Genomic DNA, 21,015 nt, shown 5'->3' on the forward strand with positions numbered 1-21,015 from the left:
GGTTTATTGCTTACAACCGTTTTGAAATCGTTGATTTTTGAGTTATAGCATTATTGTCGATTTGAAATTGGAATACAATTCGAATTTTTTTATTTGTCAGAATTTAAAATTGGAATTCAGTTTATATTTCTTTTTAATTTATTGTGCCATTATCTTTCGAGATTTTTATACGTATGCGATCTATATTATCGTTGGTTTAATGCATAACTTATGACTATAAAACTGAATATGAGGGCAATCCAGTCCATAGTTCCGAGTAGGATGTTCCCACAGTTATATTACCTGTCTATGGCATAACTATTAACTGGTTCAATAGAATGTTAGTCTTTCCGTTCCTGTGTTTATTATACGGTCTATTGCAGTAGAACTCCTTTATAGTATTGACTATAACAATAAAAAATAAAATAGCTTAAGAGTTACTGAAGGTCTACTATATTCCTTTAAAAATGAATTCGTACAACACTTATTGAAGTTGTTAATTATCGATGGTCATACAAAATGCATTCACTTATATACCATTCATAATGATTAATTAATCGACAATATCGCAGTTAAATTACAACCTAACCTAATTAACTAACGTAGGCCCGTAATAAATTAATGTACAAGTTCCGAAAACGCAACGATTTCAAATCTGATGAGATAACCGGCCATTATAATCAAGATTAATCTTGGGACACAATCCGAAAATTGGTTATACAAAAAACGGGTAAAAGTTTGCACAAAAGAATAGATGGCAAAATTTAATATACTATATGCTGGTGGAAACACAATTGCAAAACGGACGATTCAATTACGCCGAATAATGCATCGAATTGACACAATACGAAGCAATAAATGGCGTCAAATAACAGTTTTCATTCTTGATTAACAAATGTAGGAAGTTCACGGACGTATGATTACTGATATAATCTCAACAGAATGATGTTAAAACCAATTTCGTACCCCCTCACTTTCAAACGTTTCTTTTCTTTGATATATTTTTTATATCGCATTTCATGAGATACTTATCGTGGCGATTTGCGAAACTAAATCATTAAATACACATCGGTTGTCACGTGTATCGCGGAATTAATTAATTACATTTAAATTTCGTACGCCTACTGTTCTCTTGACAATAGATTCTTAATTTGAAAATTAACTCTGATTTAAAGCAAAATGCTGGCTGGTTTTATTTATTTTTTTAACTTAGCACGACAAAATGACTACTCTAAATGTGTTTTTTGTAGCCAGTGTTACTGGACATAATAAGACTTAACATCTCATGTCTCAGGATGGCGAGCGCAGTGGAATAACAAACAATAATTTGTAATTAGTGTTGGATGATGTTTCTTCTGGTTATGGGCGGTCGTATCGCTTACCATCAGGCGAACGGCAAGCTCGTCTCGTCATTGAAAGCAATAAAATAAAAAAAAAGATCTGATGTTAAGTTAGTGTAGTCTTACTGGGCGCTGTATCCTTCAACGATCGAATCATGGCTGCCTAGATTCACACCTATTGTCGTAACGCGGTTTTCATACTGACAGTTTATCCGAAGCCCAACAACAAAGGAGGATGACTTGTATAATTAATTAATGTCATAATAAGTTGGGAATCTCTAGTGACTCACGGTGTTTTCCTAGATAGGGACATGATAGGTCTTATATCTGAAGGGCGCTGTACAACCGCAACAGTAATAATGACGTGCGCTGTGACTTCATTGGTTTCAACGTCATTTTCCTTTAAGATAAATTACATACGTATTTTAATATTCTAAGTATTAAGGAAAATATGCGTTCCCGTTTAATATGAAATTGTGTTTACGTAATTACGATTTTTTATGCGTATTTTCCATGTTTTGTAAATAGTAATTACCGTTTGAATTTAATTGCAATTCCCGCTAAATTGTCATAATTCCATGAGGTGAGATTTTTTTTTAATGTCTAACGCCGGAGTATCTCATCTGTAGCCAAGTCAACACCACTTAAAGGTATAATTACTCTAGTCGTGAACGCAGCGCCTTCTCCTCGCTGTGAAGTCGCTTGCAATCCAACAGTGTGATATGAACCTCAACTTTACCTGACTACGGATCTAGTACTATCTCGCTCAAGTCGAAAATTTGTATATTGTATATATATAAAAACGAAAAAAAAATACTACTAGAAATTGAGTAGGTATATTTTTTGGAACTGAATGGCGAGACGAGCGAGTTGTACGATAGTAGCGACTATGGCTATAAACAGAAATAATCCTACTCAAACCTACAGTATTCAAATCTTAGAATAGTACTGCGCAGTGCGCACGTCACCCTGCAACATTAGATATAGTCTCATATTGTCTAGTTAATACACTGGCTAGTCGTACGGCTTCATTTATCGCTAAAAATAATGCCTTAAAGTCGAAACTGCTATTAAAAACACATTAAAATATAACCTTATTTTGACCAGAATAAAATAAAAAAAAACTATTCTATTAGGTCCCGAGATCGGGCAAGCGGTCTTAAAAAATATTTTAATAAAATGGCTGAAACTAAATATTTGTATTTATAAAACTTGTAATTAATGTTCAGGCTTAAAAAGAGGTTTTTGTACGTCTCATTTTTATAGCTTACCAATAATTTAGAAATCATTTATCTCGAACCACTTTTATTTTTAAATAAGTGTTAATCTATTTTTGTTATTCCAAGCCGTGAGCAAAAACTATGAAATAAAATTATGTAAATAAACAAGGAATAATGCTTTTCATCTGGGGCAGTTAATTACGTAAATCTAGGCTTTATTTACGATCTCATAACGTATGTCGTGTAGATGCAAAAATAAGATATAAATTATAATAAGTTATTGCCCTGTAAGTCTTTGTTTGGTAACACGTATGTGTATCGTTTGTTCTCAAACATTTTGAAATTGGTTACTGAACGATATAATTTTATTTTTACGATATTTTAAATTTCGAACGCGGGACAAATATTTTGTTTCTTGCTTTATTTTTTATTCATTAGGTATTTTGATTTTCGAATATTTGTTCTTTTTATTCGAGAAATCTCGTCTTTAGATATTGAAAATTCTATTAAGAGCGAAATATAGTATAATGTGAAATGTAAGGCTAAAAAGTGCTAGTCAACAGTTTAATATAAACATTATTATAAATTATTGATATTTGAAACTTCACAAAAAAATATATTTTACTAGCAAATGAACGACATAATGAAAACATGTTTCCTTCCACTTGGTTTTTCTTTATCTATGGTTGTACAATCTTGTTGTGGATTAACAATAATCAAACCCTATCTTAAATCCATGCATTTTATTTGGTATGATAAGGAATATTTCCATGCTCTTAACAAGAACATATGAAACACAGTTGTGACTAATTCCAAGGCCCTTATGCTTTAACTGTTCTTTCAGTACATTTGTACTTTTTAAAGCAACTTCCTTATGTTGGTAGAATAATATGTTTCAATTTAATTTTAACTGTATATTCATGAAAATTCATTAATTAGTAGAAAAAAAATCATGGCAGCTCCAAAATAACTACCAACTTTATTAAAAAAAAAAACACAAATTACGTATATCAAAAATCGAACGTCATTAACTAGATGTTGGAATTAATGGATGAGGCATCACAGTTTTGTTTATTTAATTATTTATTAAACGGTTAGGGAATAAAGTTTGAACGCCACAATTCCTAGTTTGGCTCAACTCACGCGCATGACCGCATGAACAGTGCATCGTTACTCACAAACACTGACAAATACTCGTGGTTAATTGGATGAAAATGCGCGCAGCGGACCTCCTCACTGTCCGCGCCGTATATTACACATTTTACGAGCACGCACCGCTATCAATAAAATCGTTTGTTCGAATCGAAATCTTATGGTTTATGTGCGAAATTCACTTCCCTATTTGTTTACGTAATGCGGTTGCTGTTGGTAATTGATTTTCGATTTCGTTCTGTGATTAACTTGTAGTTTGTACTGAGATTTAATCGTGTGGGACTCGCGACCGTTGCGCAGGAGCATTCCCTCAGCATACCTTCTTTGTCTTTTCCGATTACGGCAAGGTATAATTTGGAATTTTGCATGTCATTCATCACGAATTATGAACCAGCGAATTGACGTAAATTTAGATGTAGATTTCTTTTTAAAATGTACTTAATAATATCCAGAACTTCCTCGACAGTAATTTATTTGTACATTCCAAATTCAAAAATATCCATAAACTATAAATAGAAACATCGAATGCGATATAAAGAACTAAATTTTAGACCGGTTTGACAGCCTAAAACGGGAGATTCTCGCATTGTACGCATATTTTTTTGGCTATGACTAACATGACATACTTCCACGTCCCAAATACTGCTGTGTCATTTTCTTAGCAAATGTAGGCACCTAAGGCATAAAAAAAAACAATAAGACTCCTGTTTTTTACGAAACTAAGTATTGTATGTGATATCTAAATACAGTACTGTCTAATATAAAGGGGACAAAACTAAAATGTTTACTATAGAATAAGATTGACGTCATAGTCGGAGACGTTGTGTTTTGCACTGTATATCTGCAGCTGAAAGTACTTAATGCCTTAGCAATATGCATGGTGAAAATCCTGCTTGAGGGTTAATCCTGATCGATTTATATCCAACAAATATGTCTGGCATCAATCAAAAGACACAACGTCTCTGAAGTTCGTTATTCTATCCGATATATAATGAACTAGCTTTTGCTCGCGGCTTCGCCCGCGTGAAGAAGTTTTCCGAGATATATTTTTTTCGACTAACTTGATATGTATTGTTATATTATGAGCAAATTACACAAAATTATTATCAATTGTAGCCTATGTGTTATTCTAATATATAAACAATATTACTGTAAAGTTTCATCCAAATCCGTTCAGTAGTTTTTACGTGAAAGAGGAACAAACATACATACGTCCATACATCCATCCTCACATACTTATGTATTTATAATATTATTAGGAGTAAGATTTACAATCGATTCCAGTTTAATAACCAGGGTAAATAAAAATAAAAAAGAAACCAAATGAAAATTCCAACTTAATAGAGATCCTTATCGTAATCAAAAACTTCTTATGACTACATTAATTTGCAAGACAATAAACCAAAAAAAGAACGAAACTAAAGTTTATTAGTTGTTCAAAAATTGTCTACAATTATCCATTTAACATCTTAATCATAACAATTAGCTGTTGATTGATAGACAGGTAACATAATCTAGATGTAAATAAACAAACCGTACTAAATAATGTCTAAAAACAAAGCGACTACTAAAGATATAAATCACTTTAATAGTTTAAAATTACATGTACTTTAACATAGCGCCAAAATGCAGGTTTGTCAGTGAAAACCACGTTACAGTTATTCCGGGTTCCCATCACACAACCGGAACCAGAATCACACATTACATTTAATTTTATACGAATTTAATAACAACCGAGTCGTCCATTGTACGTGCCATGAGAAAAAGCCATCGCGCGTTTTTTTCCTCCGATAAAGAGGTGCCGACTTACAATTCGGAGCAAGATTGATGCGCATGCATGATCGTATCTACCCGCTGTGCGCGCCGGCAGTTATAATTAATATTCCATAATCTATTCAACCCTAAATGACTCGCGCGACCTTTCACCGCGGCCGCGAGCTCGCCGCCGCGCGCCGCATCCATTACCGGTAGCAATATGCAGTCGTCACACATCCGTAATTGATTTAGTCCGTTAAATTCGAAATTTGAATGAGCGTTCGCTGAATGGGAACCGAAATAAGACGAGCGTTCGGAAACTGCGGGCGCGGAGGGACGCGGGCGCGAGCCTCTCACCGCGCGGCACAATGACCGCGGTCGCGGCGCATACAGCCAGATCTCTCTCGATAAACAGATAAAAAAAACTGTAACGAAAAAACTACATGTCATGCATCTACGTGTGCTAGTCAATTTCACAGCGACCGTCATGGGAATCGAGCGACGAATGAAGTTTAGAAAGCAATTAAAATCGTTGCCCACGAAAACGAACGCGACCAAAAAGTGCGCTCGACACATGAAATCATGTACCACGCTTTTTTATGGGTGAGACCGAGTGGCGCTATGCCAAATAATTCTAAGAAATGAACGATCTTAGCAAAAACATCTCATACAACATGTCGGTGCAGATTACAATCCTCATTTCGTGCGAATGCGTTGTTAACCAGCCAATAAAACATCCATCCGCTGAATGAATTCAAAGAGTTTTGATTTGAAATCTTAAATGGCCAGTGTTGAATGGGAGCCGATACATCTGGCTCAGCAATGGGTTCTCTATCTGGGCCAAGTGAAGTTTCAAACAAATTGAATACAATTGAAATAGCTTACAATACTCGCTACGGATATAGAAATATATTTCACGAAAATCTTAAATTAATTATGTTTACGATTAAATGCTCTACATATCCACTCCATGTCATAAGAACCTATTAATCTACAATAAAAACCAAATCACAAACGAATTCCTTCAAAATCCGATTAAACAGCACGTTTTACATTCGCCAACGTTACTCCAAAACCAGCCTTAAACTTGATCAAGTTAACAAACTTACCTCACTTTTTTAACATCCACAAAAAGTTCAGGAGGAAATCGAAATCCGAGGGCAGCGATTACAAACTTTACGCGATACAAAGCGCCCGCGGTGTTTTGGTTTTGGGGTCTTTAAGTACCTTGCGGTGACCACATAAGGCATTAGGCTTTTTGTAATAATCCTGATAGCGGTTAAGGCGAATCATTCGTTTCCTGTTCTGTAGTTAAATCTTTCGATACTGTAAAATCACATTTGATTTCTTCATTGGATTTCCAATTTGAATAAAATCGTATGCTTATTTCTGTTTTGTACTTTATTATACATACAATATTTTTAAAACAATCCTTGACGTTTTTGGGTTTGGCGAGATCGAGCCCGCGGCCTTGGGACACAAATCAATTCCTATAAAACATTCAGACAGCCAACCATCGCTTGTTTATACGTGCAAGTCTATTTCCCGCCCAATAATAAAAACATTAATTGCAACAAACATGTGTTAATAACATATTCCACAAATGTGAAACTGCTCTAATTAATGTCATTTTGTTATGAACATCATTAAATATTTTACTTGGAAATGTTTAATGTCATTCGTTGTATTCACAGTAATGTAATTACAAATTATTTATCGCGCATGCGTGACTCACACATGAGTTATGGCGCACAATAGCTCGTAGGGTTGCCGATGTGCTGTTCTGATTTTGCGCATGTGTCATGGTATTATAATAGATCATAGTATATTGAAACCTTGCTAGAAAGTTCGGATATACGATGAATGTAGATTGATTACAAAATCAACGAGGTTTCAGCAGCAAAATTTAACCAAAAAGCAACTTTTCGTTGCTGGGAATTTCTCACTTTACTGCAAATGTCGAATTAAAAAAGTAATTGGAAAGCAAAAAAATATTTCCAAAAATCGCCTCACAATCCTATCTCCAAAACGTCGCAAGCGCCACGTAACAGCCATTTTGGATTCAATCAAAAGTTTTTTCGCCTTCCAATATCAGTAAAGTTTAGATTACATCTTTATACGGAATAGATGTAAACACGTTGAATAATGCATTCTTTGTACAGAAACGTTAACGTACACAATACAAATGTATTACATATAACAAAAGCCACTTAATTTATAATTACATGTCGCTTTCATTTTCGTTTACATAATTCGTGTTTGTTTAAAATAAAATAAGTATTTGCATGTTCTTTTTTCAAATAAAAATTCGTGAATAATGAACTGGCTGTTAGCAATTCGACCTCTTTTATGTCATAGTAATGGACTGAGATGAGTTTTGATAAGAATCGATTATATTGTTCTCGTATGTACAATCGATTTGAGAAACTTCAAACTACATTAAGTAACTGTCTGTTCTAAAGTCAAAATATGTTTTATTTTTTATACGACGATAGTTCAAATTGAGAATGTCACGCATCTCAGACTTTTCGTTTCTCCAAAAAGTCATTACGGGATTCTCATTCTGTTCCAATTGGATAGGATCCATAAGATTTAGAGCTCAAACCTCAGGTCTAAAATAATCTTGAATTTGTAAATAAATAGTTGCTCGGAATTAACCATTTAATCGTCCGAGTTTTAACTACTCATTATGAAAGTCGTCATCCGCTAATGCGTGTGCGCACCAGTTAACTCCACTTACAGCCAGACCCAAAACCTCAATCAACACCACCACAATACCCGATCGGTACACATTTAATTGCCTCGTACAGTAATATCATACATTACGTGACCAATCCAAATGGAAATATCTTCACATATTATATTTGCGGTGGTCGGGAGTCAATCTTTCGCTTCCGTTCAGTATGTAATCGTGTGGCTGATAAAACGTTTGTGGTTTGAATAGATTGCACTGGCTAAAAAACTGGAAGGTACGAGAATGGGAAATAATATATATTATTTACGTACGAAGGGTAGGCAGAAAAGCTTGCGCCTGGTCTTACCGGGTTCCAAAGATGTTGGCTCTTAAATTTCAAAAATAGTTTATTCTGTCCTAGGGGGTATGCGTAAACCTATATCGAAATATCTTCATATGCATTTGAAATATTAGTGGAAATTAGAATATAAAATATTATTTTGTAAATTGGTTCCAAAATAAACAAAAACCTTCCTGTAAAATGTTCAAAATCAAATGAATGTATATGCGGATGAAGACCAAATGAAATGAAATAATATAATTTATTTGAACCTGTAAAATGTTATACATTATTTAGATTCCGTCAATATTAACTCTACTACCAGTTCGGAAAGCAGTTCTCACTTGAGAAGAACGGACAAGAAACTCTTGTGTTGCTCTTTTCAGAATCAGTAATAAACTACAGTAGATGATACACAGAAAAAGGAAAAATTACATTTATTTTCTTTTTATTGCTGTTTAGAGCAGTTCATTTAGGCTATCGCCGCTCTTCGAATTATCTACGTAAATTTTAAAATTATAGAAAACCCTTAATAGCCAGAGGAACCCTAAACATTCGACTAATAGACCGCCTTTCCCCGTAAAATCCGACAAAAAATGAACGCGTTATATAAATTGTGAAAATATTAATTATAACACGGAAAAATTAATAACAAATCGATTGTTGTTGTCGAAAGTTAATTTTCGGTAGCCGATTCGTGATGCAACACACATTGTTAATGGGACGTGTTCTGTGTGCTATAATTAGTTTCTTTTAGATTATTTTTTTGTTAATTCCAGCTTATTTTAGTATAGAGTAACACACCACGGCCGTGCTTTTGCCTTTCGATTTCAGATTAACAATGTTCAAGTAAATGTTTGGCAGTTACCGTATTAGACAGCTAATTTAGATAACACTCATTTAATGACCTTTTTGGAGCAAAAACTTGTATATTTAGTCGCCTTATTTAATGATTTTCAGACGTGTCTTCTTCTTTGTCGTTTTCTTCATGACTGAAGGTCGTACCCGCTTTGATAAGCCTTGTTGGTAGCTGACGAGCTGCTTCCACTCCACCCTGTCTCGTGCCTGCCGCAGAGCATCCGCGACTGGGATTCCCATGACCTCTCTGATGGTGTCAGACCATTGGTGTTCGGCCTCTAGGTCTTTACCGTCTATTCTACCCACCCCAACCAGCTTATCCAGGTTGTCTGGCACCGACTGGATGCATAAAGCTGTAGACCGGCCTATGTGGAATATCTTGGGAGAGACCTATGTCCAGCAGTGGACTGCAACGACGTAAAACGTGTGTAACAGGCGCTTATTATTTTATACGGTAATTGCAATCAAACTTAACATACGTCATCATACGTCACGCTCACTGACCGGGCACGCCACTAACGTGTGCTAAGTGAACGGTTAGGCAGGAAAATAGATTGAGTCATTGGTATCGTAACACCTATTGATTTCAGACCTCTTACCAATAAAAACAAGTGTCCAGTTCTTAAATTGTTTGCGTTTCGAACAACGTGATTTGTCAAAACGTGTATAGACGTTTGTTGATTTGTTTATTGTGAAATATTATATTAATTTTTGCGTTCGCAAGAATGGAGTGACTATGTACTTTTCTGAGAAACCAGCGTGGTTTAAGAAACAGCTCCAAATTCAATTTTGTTTTTTGATAAAAAAAAATACACATTAGAGGTGGGAATTTACATCTAATTATGCCTAGACATGCCTCAGGCCCCTTATCAGATCGTTAAATAATCTTTGGCGGACTGTCGTTACACTTCTGCCAACCCCTCTAGAGATATAGGCCTGATCTTGATTGACTGATTCATTTATTATGATATGCCAACATACTCAGTAGACAAGTATAGATTGTAAACACATTACGTCGACAGAATTCGTTAAAGACGTGCAAAAAAAACGTAGAACGGAACGTAAATATATAAAAAACGTTAGCAGATTGATTATGGAACCTACGAACTAATGGATGTTTATCACATCTATGGTCAAAATTTAATTCGAATTTCAATTACGATGCGTACTTTATTAGCTGCAGATTATTATTTTTTTTTTTCGTCGACAATGGGCAATTTGGACAGTGACGCATTCTGAGTACGTCGTCATTCGTGATCCCAATAAACTGAGCATCAAAAAATGAGATGTCTAGTATTAAATAGTCATCTTCGCTATTTTGTACGGCGCACAATAGGCCAGTCATTTTGGTAGTTCGTTCGGAAACAATAGAAAGTGGGGCCTCCCACCGCTTCACACGGGACTCGCCATGTTATGAGCCAGCGCAAATACATTTCAAATAGCCAAGAGCGAAATTGGACGCGAGCTTACGAAATTATCACGTTAGTACCAGTAATTCATTTGTAGCAATGCTCCCAGGGGCCGTGTGAGCGTGTGAGCGTGTGTGCCTGTGACTTCTCTAATTTGGCAACGGTCTTTGTGATGCGATTCACACATGGGCTCGAGCGATAGCACCAATTTTGACGATGACACAAGCCATTACATAAAACACGATTCCGAGTAAGAGGCTATTGTCTATCGGCGATAATCAAGCGCTCAAGGTTTACCTGCCTTATAAATATTGACTTGTCTCTAGCAGCTATTCTCCGGTATTTACTCCCCATATTATTTATGTAATGGGGACTCATGTACACGCGATCGCGGCGAACAATGCAAGGATAGACGTTACCCATCACGAGCCCGACCTAGACTTCTTTCTTTAATTGTTCCCCACATCGATGATAACGTATATTTCAGTGAAACAATAGATTAACCCAGTTGCGGCGGCTCGGTGTGCGGCGTCGGCGCGCGACAGCCGAGCCGGTCCGAGCGCGGTCGGCTCGCGAGTCGCCCTCGCTGTCGTCCGCCGTCCGCGCCGCCATCGCTCTCGTGTCCTTGGCGTGAGCGGCTATCTATCATGTGATCTATTGTACGTACAGCCGACATCGGTATTAGATTAAAGCGATAATTAATGCTGATTCCATACGACCTAGTTTCGGCTCCGCTCGATAAAGTTAATTTACAGTTATAGTTGTAAATCTCGTTGCAAAATAAACGGCGGGCACGCGGCGCGGCCTGACCACAGACAACGAGAACTCCCACACGCGCCGCGTCACGGCGCTCCCTCCGCGCCTCCGCTCGCCCGCGCACGGCCGCCCTTCCCGGATCGTAAACAACATGTCACGTGGCGATATGCGAATGTAACCCGACCGAGGAGAGGCGCAGGTACAGGATACGGGACTCGGGTCGCGGACGAGCCGTTTCCCGCGGCCGTGTAACGTGTGACGCATGTGAACGGCGCGCGCCACAACACATGTGCGTGACCCCGCGGGGTGCGGGGGGCGCAAACTTTTGTCTGAATGAACGGGGTGAGTCTGACAAGTTGTGTACACGAGCTCGGGGTACACGGGCACACGCGGAAGGGTTGAGGCGAGTTGCGAACAAAGTTTCGCTTTCGATTTCGACACATGCATATGGGGCGGCCGGACGCGCATCGATCGTAAACTTTGTTGATAACTTTAGTGGGCCAATTTTGTTTAATCGTTGCAATTAACACTTTCACGAGTGTTTGCTGACTGACTTCAGTGATTGTTGTATTGTTTAACGTTATTAGTGAGCCATACGGGGAAACTAATGAATTGAACTTGTAATTTATTGATTGTGTTATGTAATACGCCATATTGCATATTGTGGTTTACAAATATAAAAAAACAAGCCATGTATCGCCAAGTTAAGAATACTAATAAAAATAATTAACAGTTGATAATTGTAAGGTGACTATAATAATTTTGAATGATGAAGCAGTACTCCGAAAATTCAAGGAGTATCGCACCATACGAATGGCTCATATGTGTCGCAACTCACGATTCGGGATTAACCTTTACATCCGCACTTAACAGGCATAATTGTGTCGACTGGCGAGAGAGACCATCTCTCATCACTAGTTACTACTTCCACCTATTTATTTTTTATTTTTTTTTCATTAAGCTATAAGGCACAGCATCTGATATATGTGCTACTAATGTGAACACAGCATTCACCACTAAAACAATTATATTTCATCATATTGAAAAATCTAGAACATAATGAGTAGGTAGAATACAAGCCAGTCCTATGCGAGCGTCTAAAATCCATCGATCCATCGCTGAATTCTGCCAAACAAAAATAGCATAACGTATTGCCGGTTTCATAAATCTTTGTTTATGCTCGAGCGATCTGAAGGGGTCCGAGTTAGAAAGCGTCAAGCAATACTAATTGACCGCAAGGTTCAGCTACAGACGTGATGTAATGATATATACAAGTTTTATTCAATTATGAAAAAACAGTCACGACTTCCAAGTGAAAATAGCGTAATTCGAAGTCGTTTCCGGCATGTGGTAGTAGAAAAACTATGTATTTATAAATTTATTAGTGAGTATTTTAAATTTCCAGCATACCTATGTGATTTTTTTACCAAATACAAATAAAGATGCTTAATTAGTCACAATTTACAAAGTAAGTTTTCTTGTGATTCCCAGTAGTTGAGGGAGGGCGAAATCCGCTACTATACCTATGTGATTGTAAGCCTAAAATTCTGATCATAGATTCTTCGGCGGAGATACACAATAAACAAAGCTAGACAAAACTGTTATTATTTTGTAGTGTTTTTCGTGCTGGTATTTATCTCAAATCGAATAGTACATAATTATTTTTCGATAATTTCGCTTTTCAAAAAAAATGTCATAGAAATGTATTTAAAGTAATTTCCGATTTTGACCCAATCTAAGTTACTGAATAACTTTAGTTAACTACAAGTTCTCAGCCTAAAATTCCACCTTATAATACATAATTCATATTTTTTATAAAAGACAAACAAAAAATAATGATACATCCACATAGTCCGAAACAAAAGAGTAACAGCCTTAAGGGATACTTACTCGTACTCATTTTTTGTTAATTGATCAGTTAATGTCGGATAAATAAATAAATGTTATTTATTAACAATAACTGAACACGATTACATATATTATTAAAACATGAATATAACAACCTTTCGGTGATTAAATGAATACATCTACATAGCGTGTTGGCAATGAATTAATCAGTGTAATTAATATTTTATGACTTATTTGTATGCAGTTCATACTGTTAAACCAAATAAATATTAGCATAAACTTCAAGATTATGTAAGTTTAATAGAATGATTTCACTTTTATAGATAAGTAACGCCATCTATGATTTTTGCTTTTAAACAAAAAGCTCTTTCGCTGAATTTTAACTTCATACAAAATAGATTCCACAAAACGGTTGTTGCAATCGAATAAAAGAAAGTAAAATAGTAAATATTCGATATTTTCTATTAATAATTTGTGATAAGGCTGACACAATGTTTAAAAAAAATTCATTCGGATTCTTAGTAGGTAGTTTAAAAAAACTGCAGTTAGCATTACCTACTCATTACAGACTTAGTAACTAGAGGTAATAGGTTACATCATAGGACTAGCTCTTTCTCATACATTCACCTACACAGGGTCCCATGTTGGGAAAGTAACACGAATCAGCTTTACTATAATTAACAAACGTAATTATACGTATGATATACTGAGGCGGATTGCTTCCTCCTTATAACCAGGGTTACCAGAACCGAAATAATACCTCTAATTTCCTAAAAAATATATAAAACTCTAAAACCGAATAAAATGTCTAAAAGCAGCTACGCTTGAAGTCTAAATTATGAAAATATCCTTTAGGCTGTATAGGTAATTTTGTCTCTCAACTTTCCCCAACAATAGCATTTTCCCGATACCTCTGGCAACCCTGGACGCGCGGAATCGAGAGCGATGTATCGATAGTATGTGGGCTTATTGATTGGCGGTAATTATGCAAAATAACAAGTGACCGGCCAGTAACTGGTGCCTTAACGAGTGACACGAATTAACGGTTCGATAAGTATTCCAATAACAGGGGCGGAGTTGGCAGGATCTTGGGTGACAATATACAAGCCCTGCATTAGTAGGTAGAGTGATGCTAAACAGTGGTATGTAATTGAAAAAAAAAACAGATTTTATCGCGGTTTTTTATAATATAATATTCTCCCGACGTTTCGAAGACTGTACAGCCTTCTCGGACATGGAGGGACTGAGGTGTTGATCGTCCGAAAAGTCAAAGTTACGATATCTACTACATTTTACAATTGAAATATTTTTTTATTTTTACTGTAGACGGTCCGTTCTACTCAAAAGAAGCTCAGTGTCTTGAATTCTGGCAGCCGTGACACCACTGCACCTGGTGGTAATTGGAGTGGAGTCCTATAAAATGTCGACTGACGAGAGATGATCCTCGGCAGTCGATAAAACTATGCCGGCTTGTTGGAACTGCATATACACACGCTGATCCCAGAACGCGACACTAACGTGGGCCACTATGGCGGGTTTAACACCTTAAGTAAAATATACCCTACCACCAGCAATGCATTTCACACAGTTACCGTGTACAGGGCGACACTGACGCTAAGGTATTGATACAAATTGGATAATGCATGAATCTGGATGGACTGCACTATATTATTAGGTGTTTCGCCCGCGTGAAAAGCCTTTCCGCCTACAAAAGTCTCAAGACATCGTTCCACCTGCAAGACAAATGCGCCATCTATATAAAAAATCTGATTAAAGCTCCGTTATTACCTATGGGAACAATTTATCTAAGAAAAAAGTAGCCTATATATTAAGCAGTAACGTGGAGTACCCGTGTGCGAAATTTCCTCCAAATCTATTGCAACCGTTTTTGTGTTTACTTCTAACAAACATCCAAACACTTATACAAACTTTCGCATTTATAATATTAGGGAGATTAGGTTCGCTAAAGGTATAAAAATTGTGCCAAATAACATCTTAAATACTTTTAGATAGTTAGGTCCAAGTTGTGGAACAAACAACTGGCCATTTCATACCAAACCTAATAATATGCTTATGACTTAATATTATTGAAATACTACTATACTATTTATTAAAAGGTTATTTGCTATATTTCTGTACAATACTGTCGTTATTGTTCCGTTCAAAATAACAATAAAAACAGTGACAGCATCGAAATAATAGTTTTACAATTCAAAGAACTATTCATATTAAAAACTATATCACGTCACACAAATAACATTCACGTATTTTTTACATAGATTAAAATTTAATTTCATATATTGCGTCGCCATTTTGGAAAGCGAAAGTCCGCATTGTATGTTTTAAATACAATCGTCAAAGTATTTGCAAAATCCATTTCACTTGTATGAATGATGTCGTGACGAAGATATTTTCCGCTTAATAGACGTTTGGATTCAATTCAAAATTATGTGACGATTTCTTAACCGGGTTTTCGGCATTTCGAAGACGGAAGCTGCACGTGTAAAGAAAATTGACACGTTTGGATTTGTATTGGATGTATTGTATTCGAGGATAATATCACTACAATTAAAGACTATAATGACGTGTATCGAAAATTCGCGTTACATCGAATAAAATATAAAAAAAGGCCTAATAACTAACTCTCATACAAATCAGCAACCACATTACTAAAGAAACTTGCTAAAACGAAACGTGTCCCATTTCCCTGCTCTCGCTCCTAAATCCGTCCTAGCCAGTCAGCAGCAATAAAATCTAGACTCCGGTTATTTCTGAGTGCACACATGTATCGTTAAGTGTGTTTAGTGGCAGTTTGTCTAATAAGAAGCGCAGATTAGCCAGATCTAAAAATACAACGGCTTCATACATTTAAGTCGTATCCGTTCTATTGCGTACATGCACATTGATTGACTTAATATTGTACTAGTTCTGAGGAATTTATACCCACTAAGTCCTAATAACTAGTACATTAAGTTTTCTACCATTAGTATGTATATTGGCTTTCAATGATACCGATGGTTTTAATAGAACTAGACCGCCGTATCGGCACTACGAAAAAATAGGAATTATTTTTTGCTGACGGAATTATGAACTAAATACGTAAATTACTACTGTAGAATGTAATTATTTAATTGAGTTAATAGAAACAACGCATCACACGATGGTCAAAGTGATTATTTGCATTATAACTAAAAACTAATTTATGATAGATTGTATATAGCTGATTTAACAACCTTTCTCATCTAAATATTGAATATTAGCAAACACCCACGCCGCAGGTATGTCCGAAAAGTCTCGCGAAACCGGCTCCAAACGCGCTTAGCTTCAAACGTCTGATCAAACCCAATAACTAAACAATAAACATTATTAAACAATGCTTCAATTCGTATTTCACGTTTTCCTCCTACGTCATGATTTGAGTCGAAGAATCGTCAATAATACATTGTCCTCATATAAACACAATTCATAAATATATTAATTGAATAGCAATTATTTAATTCGTTCATAAATAAAGAATAAAAATGCACAGGAATATTATTTAATTAATTTATCGCAAATAAATTGAAATTGGAATGCAAATATTAAATGTAGCGCACGATTGTGCGGTGTCGGGAACAAGTACCGGGTGTCAGAACGTCACAAGACAGATAATCCGCGGCTCGAAGCCACCTACGTGCGTTTTCTCCGGAGAGGTGAGCCCGCAATAAAGCAACACGAACCAATATCGATTTGTCGCATTCAGCGGGCGACGACACCTGATACTGTTTACATCTGCGTTATTTTATAGTCATAATTTATGCAGTTTTTGTACGTAAAAATTCAGTATTATTAAATACTATAATCAAATTTACGTGTAGTTTAGACATAATATTGTTTTTGTTACGGTTATTTCGTTTATCACATTCTATTTTTAATTGGTTTCTTTATAGCATAAGAAATGTCTATAATTCAAACAATGAAAACAAGCTTTCGTCGTTAGAGTCACGTGCTACTAGCGCCATCTAGCGTCGAGTAGAAGCACTATTCATTTTCGATGAAGTAAAATAAGATAAAACTTGAACATTTTATCTTTAATACGCATGACTATCAATATAGTATTTTAACCATTCACCTAGGAAAATTATATTAAAAAATAATTACACCAGATAAAAATAATTAAAATACAGCATTAATTTGACCATCACCGGTTCAAATAAATATAATATACATCTGTTGAATATTTAACGGTTATTTTTCAAAATTAAAGTTTCCAATTTCCATAAATTATAAATACAAAACATATTCACAATACAAGATATGCTTCTCGCTGCAAAACTTCTTATTAATCATGCTGTACAAAGCAAGCTGCTCACGCGGTGATCAACAATATGGTCAACCATCATACCAGCCGAATTTTGAATTACACAGCACTGCGCTCCTGACATTAGATATCATGTATACCTTACTAATTCCGCCGGCTCAATGTCTGTAAATGGATCTTAGCCTTAAAACCTAGAGTCGTCGAGCTGTCCCTATCCAGTGCCAGCGCTCTCCAGTTGCAGACTTGAAGTTGGCGCAGGTTACCATATCCCTCCAGCGGTACCTACGTTGTCCCACCGGCCGGCGACCTGTTGGTAATGTTTTTTTACCTACCCAGGCGGACTCTCACATATGAGGGACCTACCAGTACTACAATTTCTTTCAAACTAAACCATAACTTTTCTTTGGCAGAAATAAATATTACAATGGCTTTTATTCAGAAGGCCTCTTACCACCGTTTTTAATAATCGCTTCTTTATCCATCACGAAAATATTTTGGTATATACCAATCAGACCGAAGATTTTTTGACATTTTAATAATGACTTGTTTTGATTTATTTATTAGGTATTCCAGTACACTTAACCCTACGATTACAATAACTTAAATATTATAACTTATAGCTATAATGTAAGTCCAAGTTAGGAAACTCAACATGTACTTAATTGAATCTAAAAATGACTTCAAGCAAATTAAACACAATATAATTTGGAGACATTCACCTAATAATTTAACCCATGCCAGGATATTTAAATCTTGCAGATATATTAAAATATAATTATTCAATTGATTGGTCATTCTCGGAATCGTAAAGAAGATTAAGATTGCGTTCATTTATTGAAATCGGCCGTTTCCTGACACTTATCTAGTAAAATGTCTTAATCGAACCCTCGACTTTCTTGATGTTCAACACCCGCTAAGCCACAGAAGCTGTTAAAACAACTTTCTTCCGAAACAATTTCATAAGATAATCTAGTTATAACAAAATAAATCTATTGTTTAAATAATTTCTCTATTGCTTTCAATTTCGCGCGGTTGCGAATTTTCAATTTCACTGAACGCGTTTTGTTTAAAATAATAAATTAGCATTGGTTTATTTATTTACTAAGGGAAAGTTTCGTGCGCGTGAGTATCGGTAGACATCGCGGTTTTGTCTATATTTACCAACAAGCCACAATAAATGTATATTTTATCATATTCAAATATTATAAGCATAACTGTTAAGTTAATTTGCACTTGTGAAATTAGCTTCAAATAAAACATTCGAGCAAACAAAACAAACAAAGGAATTATGGAGAAGACGCAAAAAAATATATCACCGTTTTGCGAAGGTAGTTGTGTAAAGATTTTGGCGGTATTGTATATCGATACTTATTTTTATAATATTAAACGACAAAGTCTCTGTCAAAAAACAAAATCGGTTATTCATTAAGTCCGCCTTTTTACATTTATGTAGACTCGCTGATTGTACATTATAACGCTCTAAAAGTCTACTCGGGTCGCAAGTATTCTGCATATTACAGGTGAACATGGCAAAAGAATTTTAAAAATTCTTACCATAACGAGGTTAAAGTTAGTATGATGCTTTCATTCCACATTCACATCCCTTATAATTCAGGGGATTTAGGGCCTAAATGATATATTAAACGACGCAGAGTTTGTGAAAAGTATACTTTAACTAATACTTATTTTGTTGTTTCAAACTTTTTTATACTTTATTTTTAAACAATTATTTATACTTTCTCCATCATATTTATTAATTTATATTGCCTAATGCGTTATCAAAAATCGTTTTAAAGCAATTATCGACAAAATCCCATTTTTTTTTTAACCCAGTTATAAGCTTTCGATAAAATTTGAAAAACCAAAACCTTGAAGAAACATACGATATTTTTAACTTTGAAAATTTTATATAGAGTTTTACCCTGGACCTTCACATAGGTGTTTAGCTAAAACGCCGTTGTAAAGAATCCTAATGCATTCTTCACCATGTAAACATGTTCTAAGTGTGTGTTTGTTGCAGTGTTCGGCATTGACTCGCCGCTGGGGCTGTTCCCGCCGGGCATGGAGCACAAGATGTATCCGCTGATGGACGTGGAACACCGCGCGCCGCCGCTCGACGCTCAGCTATTCACCAATGTTAAAAAGAAATGTAAGTTCACACATTCAAGAAATTAGGTGCAAATTCCATTATTTTTGGTGGTAGGGTTTGATTCGCCTGAGCGATCACCGTACACAAGGTGTAAAACTCGCCATAGTGCTGTATGTAAGTGTCGCGTTTCGGGATCAGCTTGTATCGTTACAAAACCAGAGCAGCATCAGCGTTTCCTGCCCGTTCAACTGGTGAGAACTGCTTTTCGAACCAGTAGTAGTTAATATTGACGGAATCTAAAAAATAATGTGTAACATTTTAGGGACCAAATAGTTTTTTTTTTTTTTCATTTTAAACAGGCCGACTTAAATATGTCGACTGGTAAGGAGTAACCATCTCATCAGGCGTTATTTGGACCTTAATCCACTTACCATCAGGTCAAAGGGGTTTACGTTATCGACCCTGCATAAAATAAAACATATTTTTTTATTGACTAACCATTTTACTATTACTCAAAATCCTCACTTTATATGTGTGAGATTTGTACTTGGCATCCTTAAATAAAGATCGAAGTTATTTTTCTTTTATACGTATGAGTGATGAAACCACCAAAACGCTCTCCTGGTGGTAAACACTAAACTTTGAATTGCTAAGCCCTGCGTATTGCAATGCTCTTGTCACTGGGGCAATGAATGTCAATTCTTGCTTTAGATGTCCAATCTCATGCCCATAGAACGGGTCTACTGTCAACGAAGGAGAGATGATATTTTAAATTTTGTATACTTAATTAAATAATTACCTAAACATAAAATGCCCATATGTCCCGAAGAATGGATAGATAGAGGTGGTTCCCCACAATCGTATTGCGAGTACACAAAGCGTATACGTCCCTCCATAAGGGTAGATAATGGAGACATCCTGCAACCATATCAGGCATAATTCCATTAAATCGGGTAAATCGGAACACGTTTTGTGTTTCGAAATCTCAAATACGAACATTCGTTCTCTTGAATATTAAAGCCAGTTTTAGGAGGCTGAAAAAACTGCCACTAGTCTATTAGCCAATTTTTCTCATAACCGTGACGGCTTATAGCAAATTCTATACATATTAAAATAACTTAGCCACTTCCTATGATCTCACGCAATGGAACCCGGCATGTTATGTTCACCAGCTCTCTAGGATAGTTTCCGCAAAAGCTTCATTTATATTCTATAGTTTATTTTTGAAAAAATCAACACGTATTTGCTTTTATTATCCAAAACTGTGTTCATGACAAAACGAAGGTCATTAAATT

The 21,015-nt window shown here is 35.8% G+C and overlaps 1 protein-coding gene across 2 annotated transcripts in view; it reads left to right on the plus strand.

Moving 5' to 3' along the window:
• Nucleotides 1–21,015, plus strand: part of LOC115444385 (protein jim lovell) — a 38,041-nt gene that overhangs the window by 11,037 nt on the left and 5,989 nt on the right. For both annotated transcript variants that reach the window (XM_030170148.2, XM_030170149.2), the window contains one exon: nt 19,652–19,780. In XM_030170148.2, coding sequence (XP_030026008.2) covers nt 19,652–19,780 — 129 coding nt within the window. The remainder of the gene's footprint in view (nt 1–19,651; nt 19,781–21,015) is intronic.

The sequence above is a fragment of the Manduca sexta genome, chromosome 10 (genome assembly GCF_014839805.1).
Source record: "Manduca sexta isolate Smith_Timp_Sample1 chromosome 10, JHU_Msex_v1.0, whole genome shotgun sequence".
NCBI classification, from domain to species: domain Eukaryota; kingdom Metazoa; phylum Arthropoda; class Insecta; order Lepidoptera; family Sphingidae; genus Manduca; species Manduca sexta.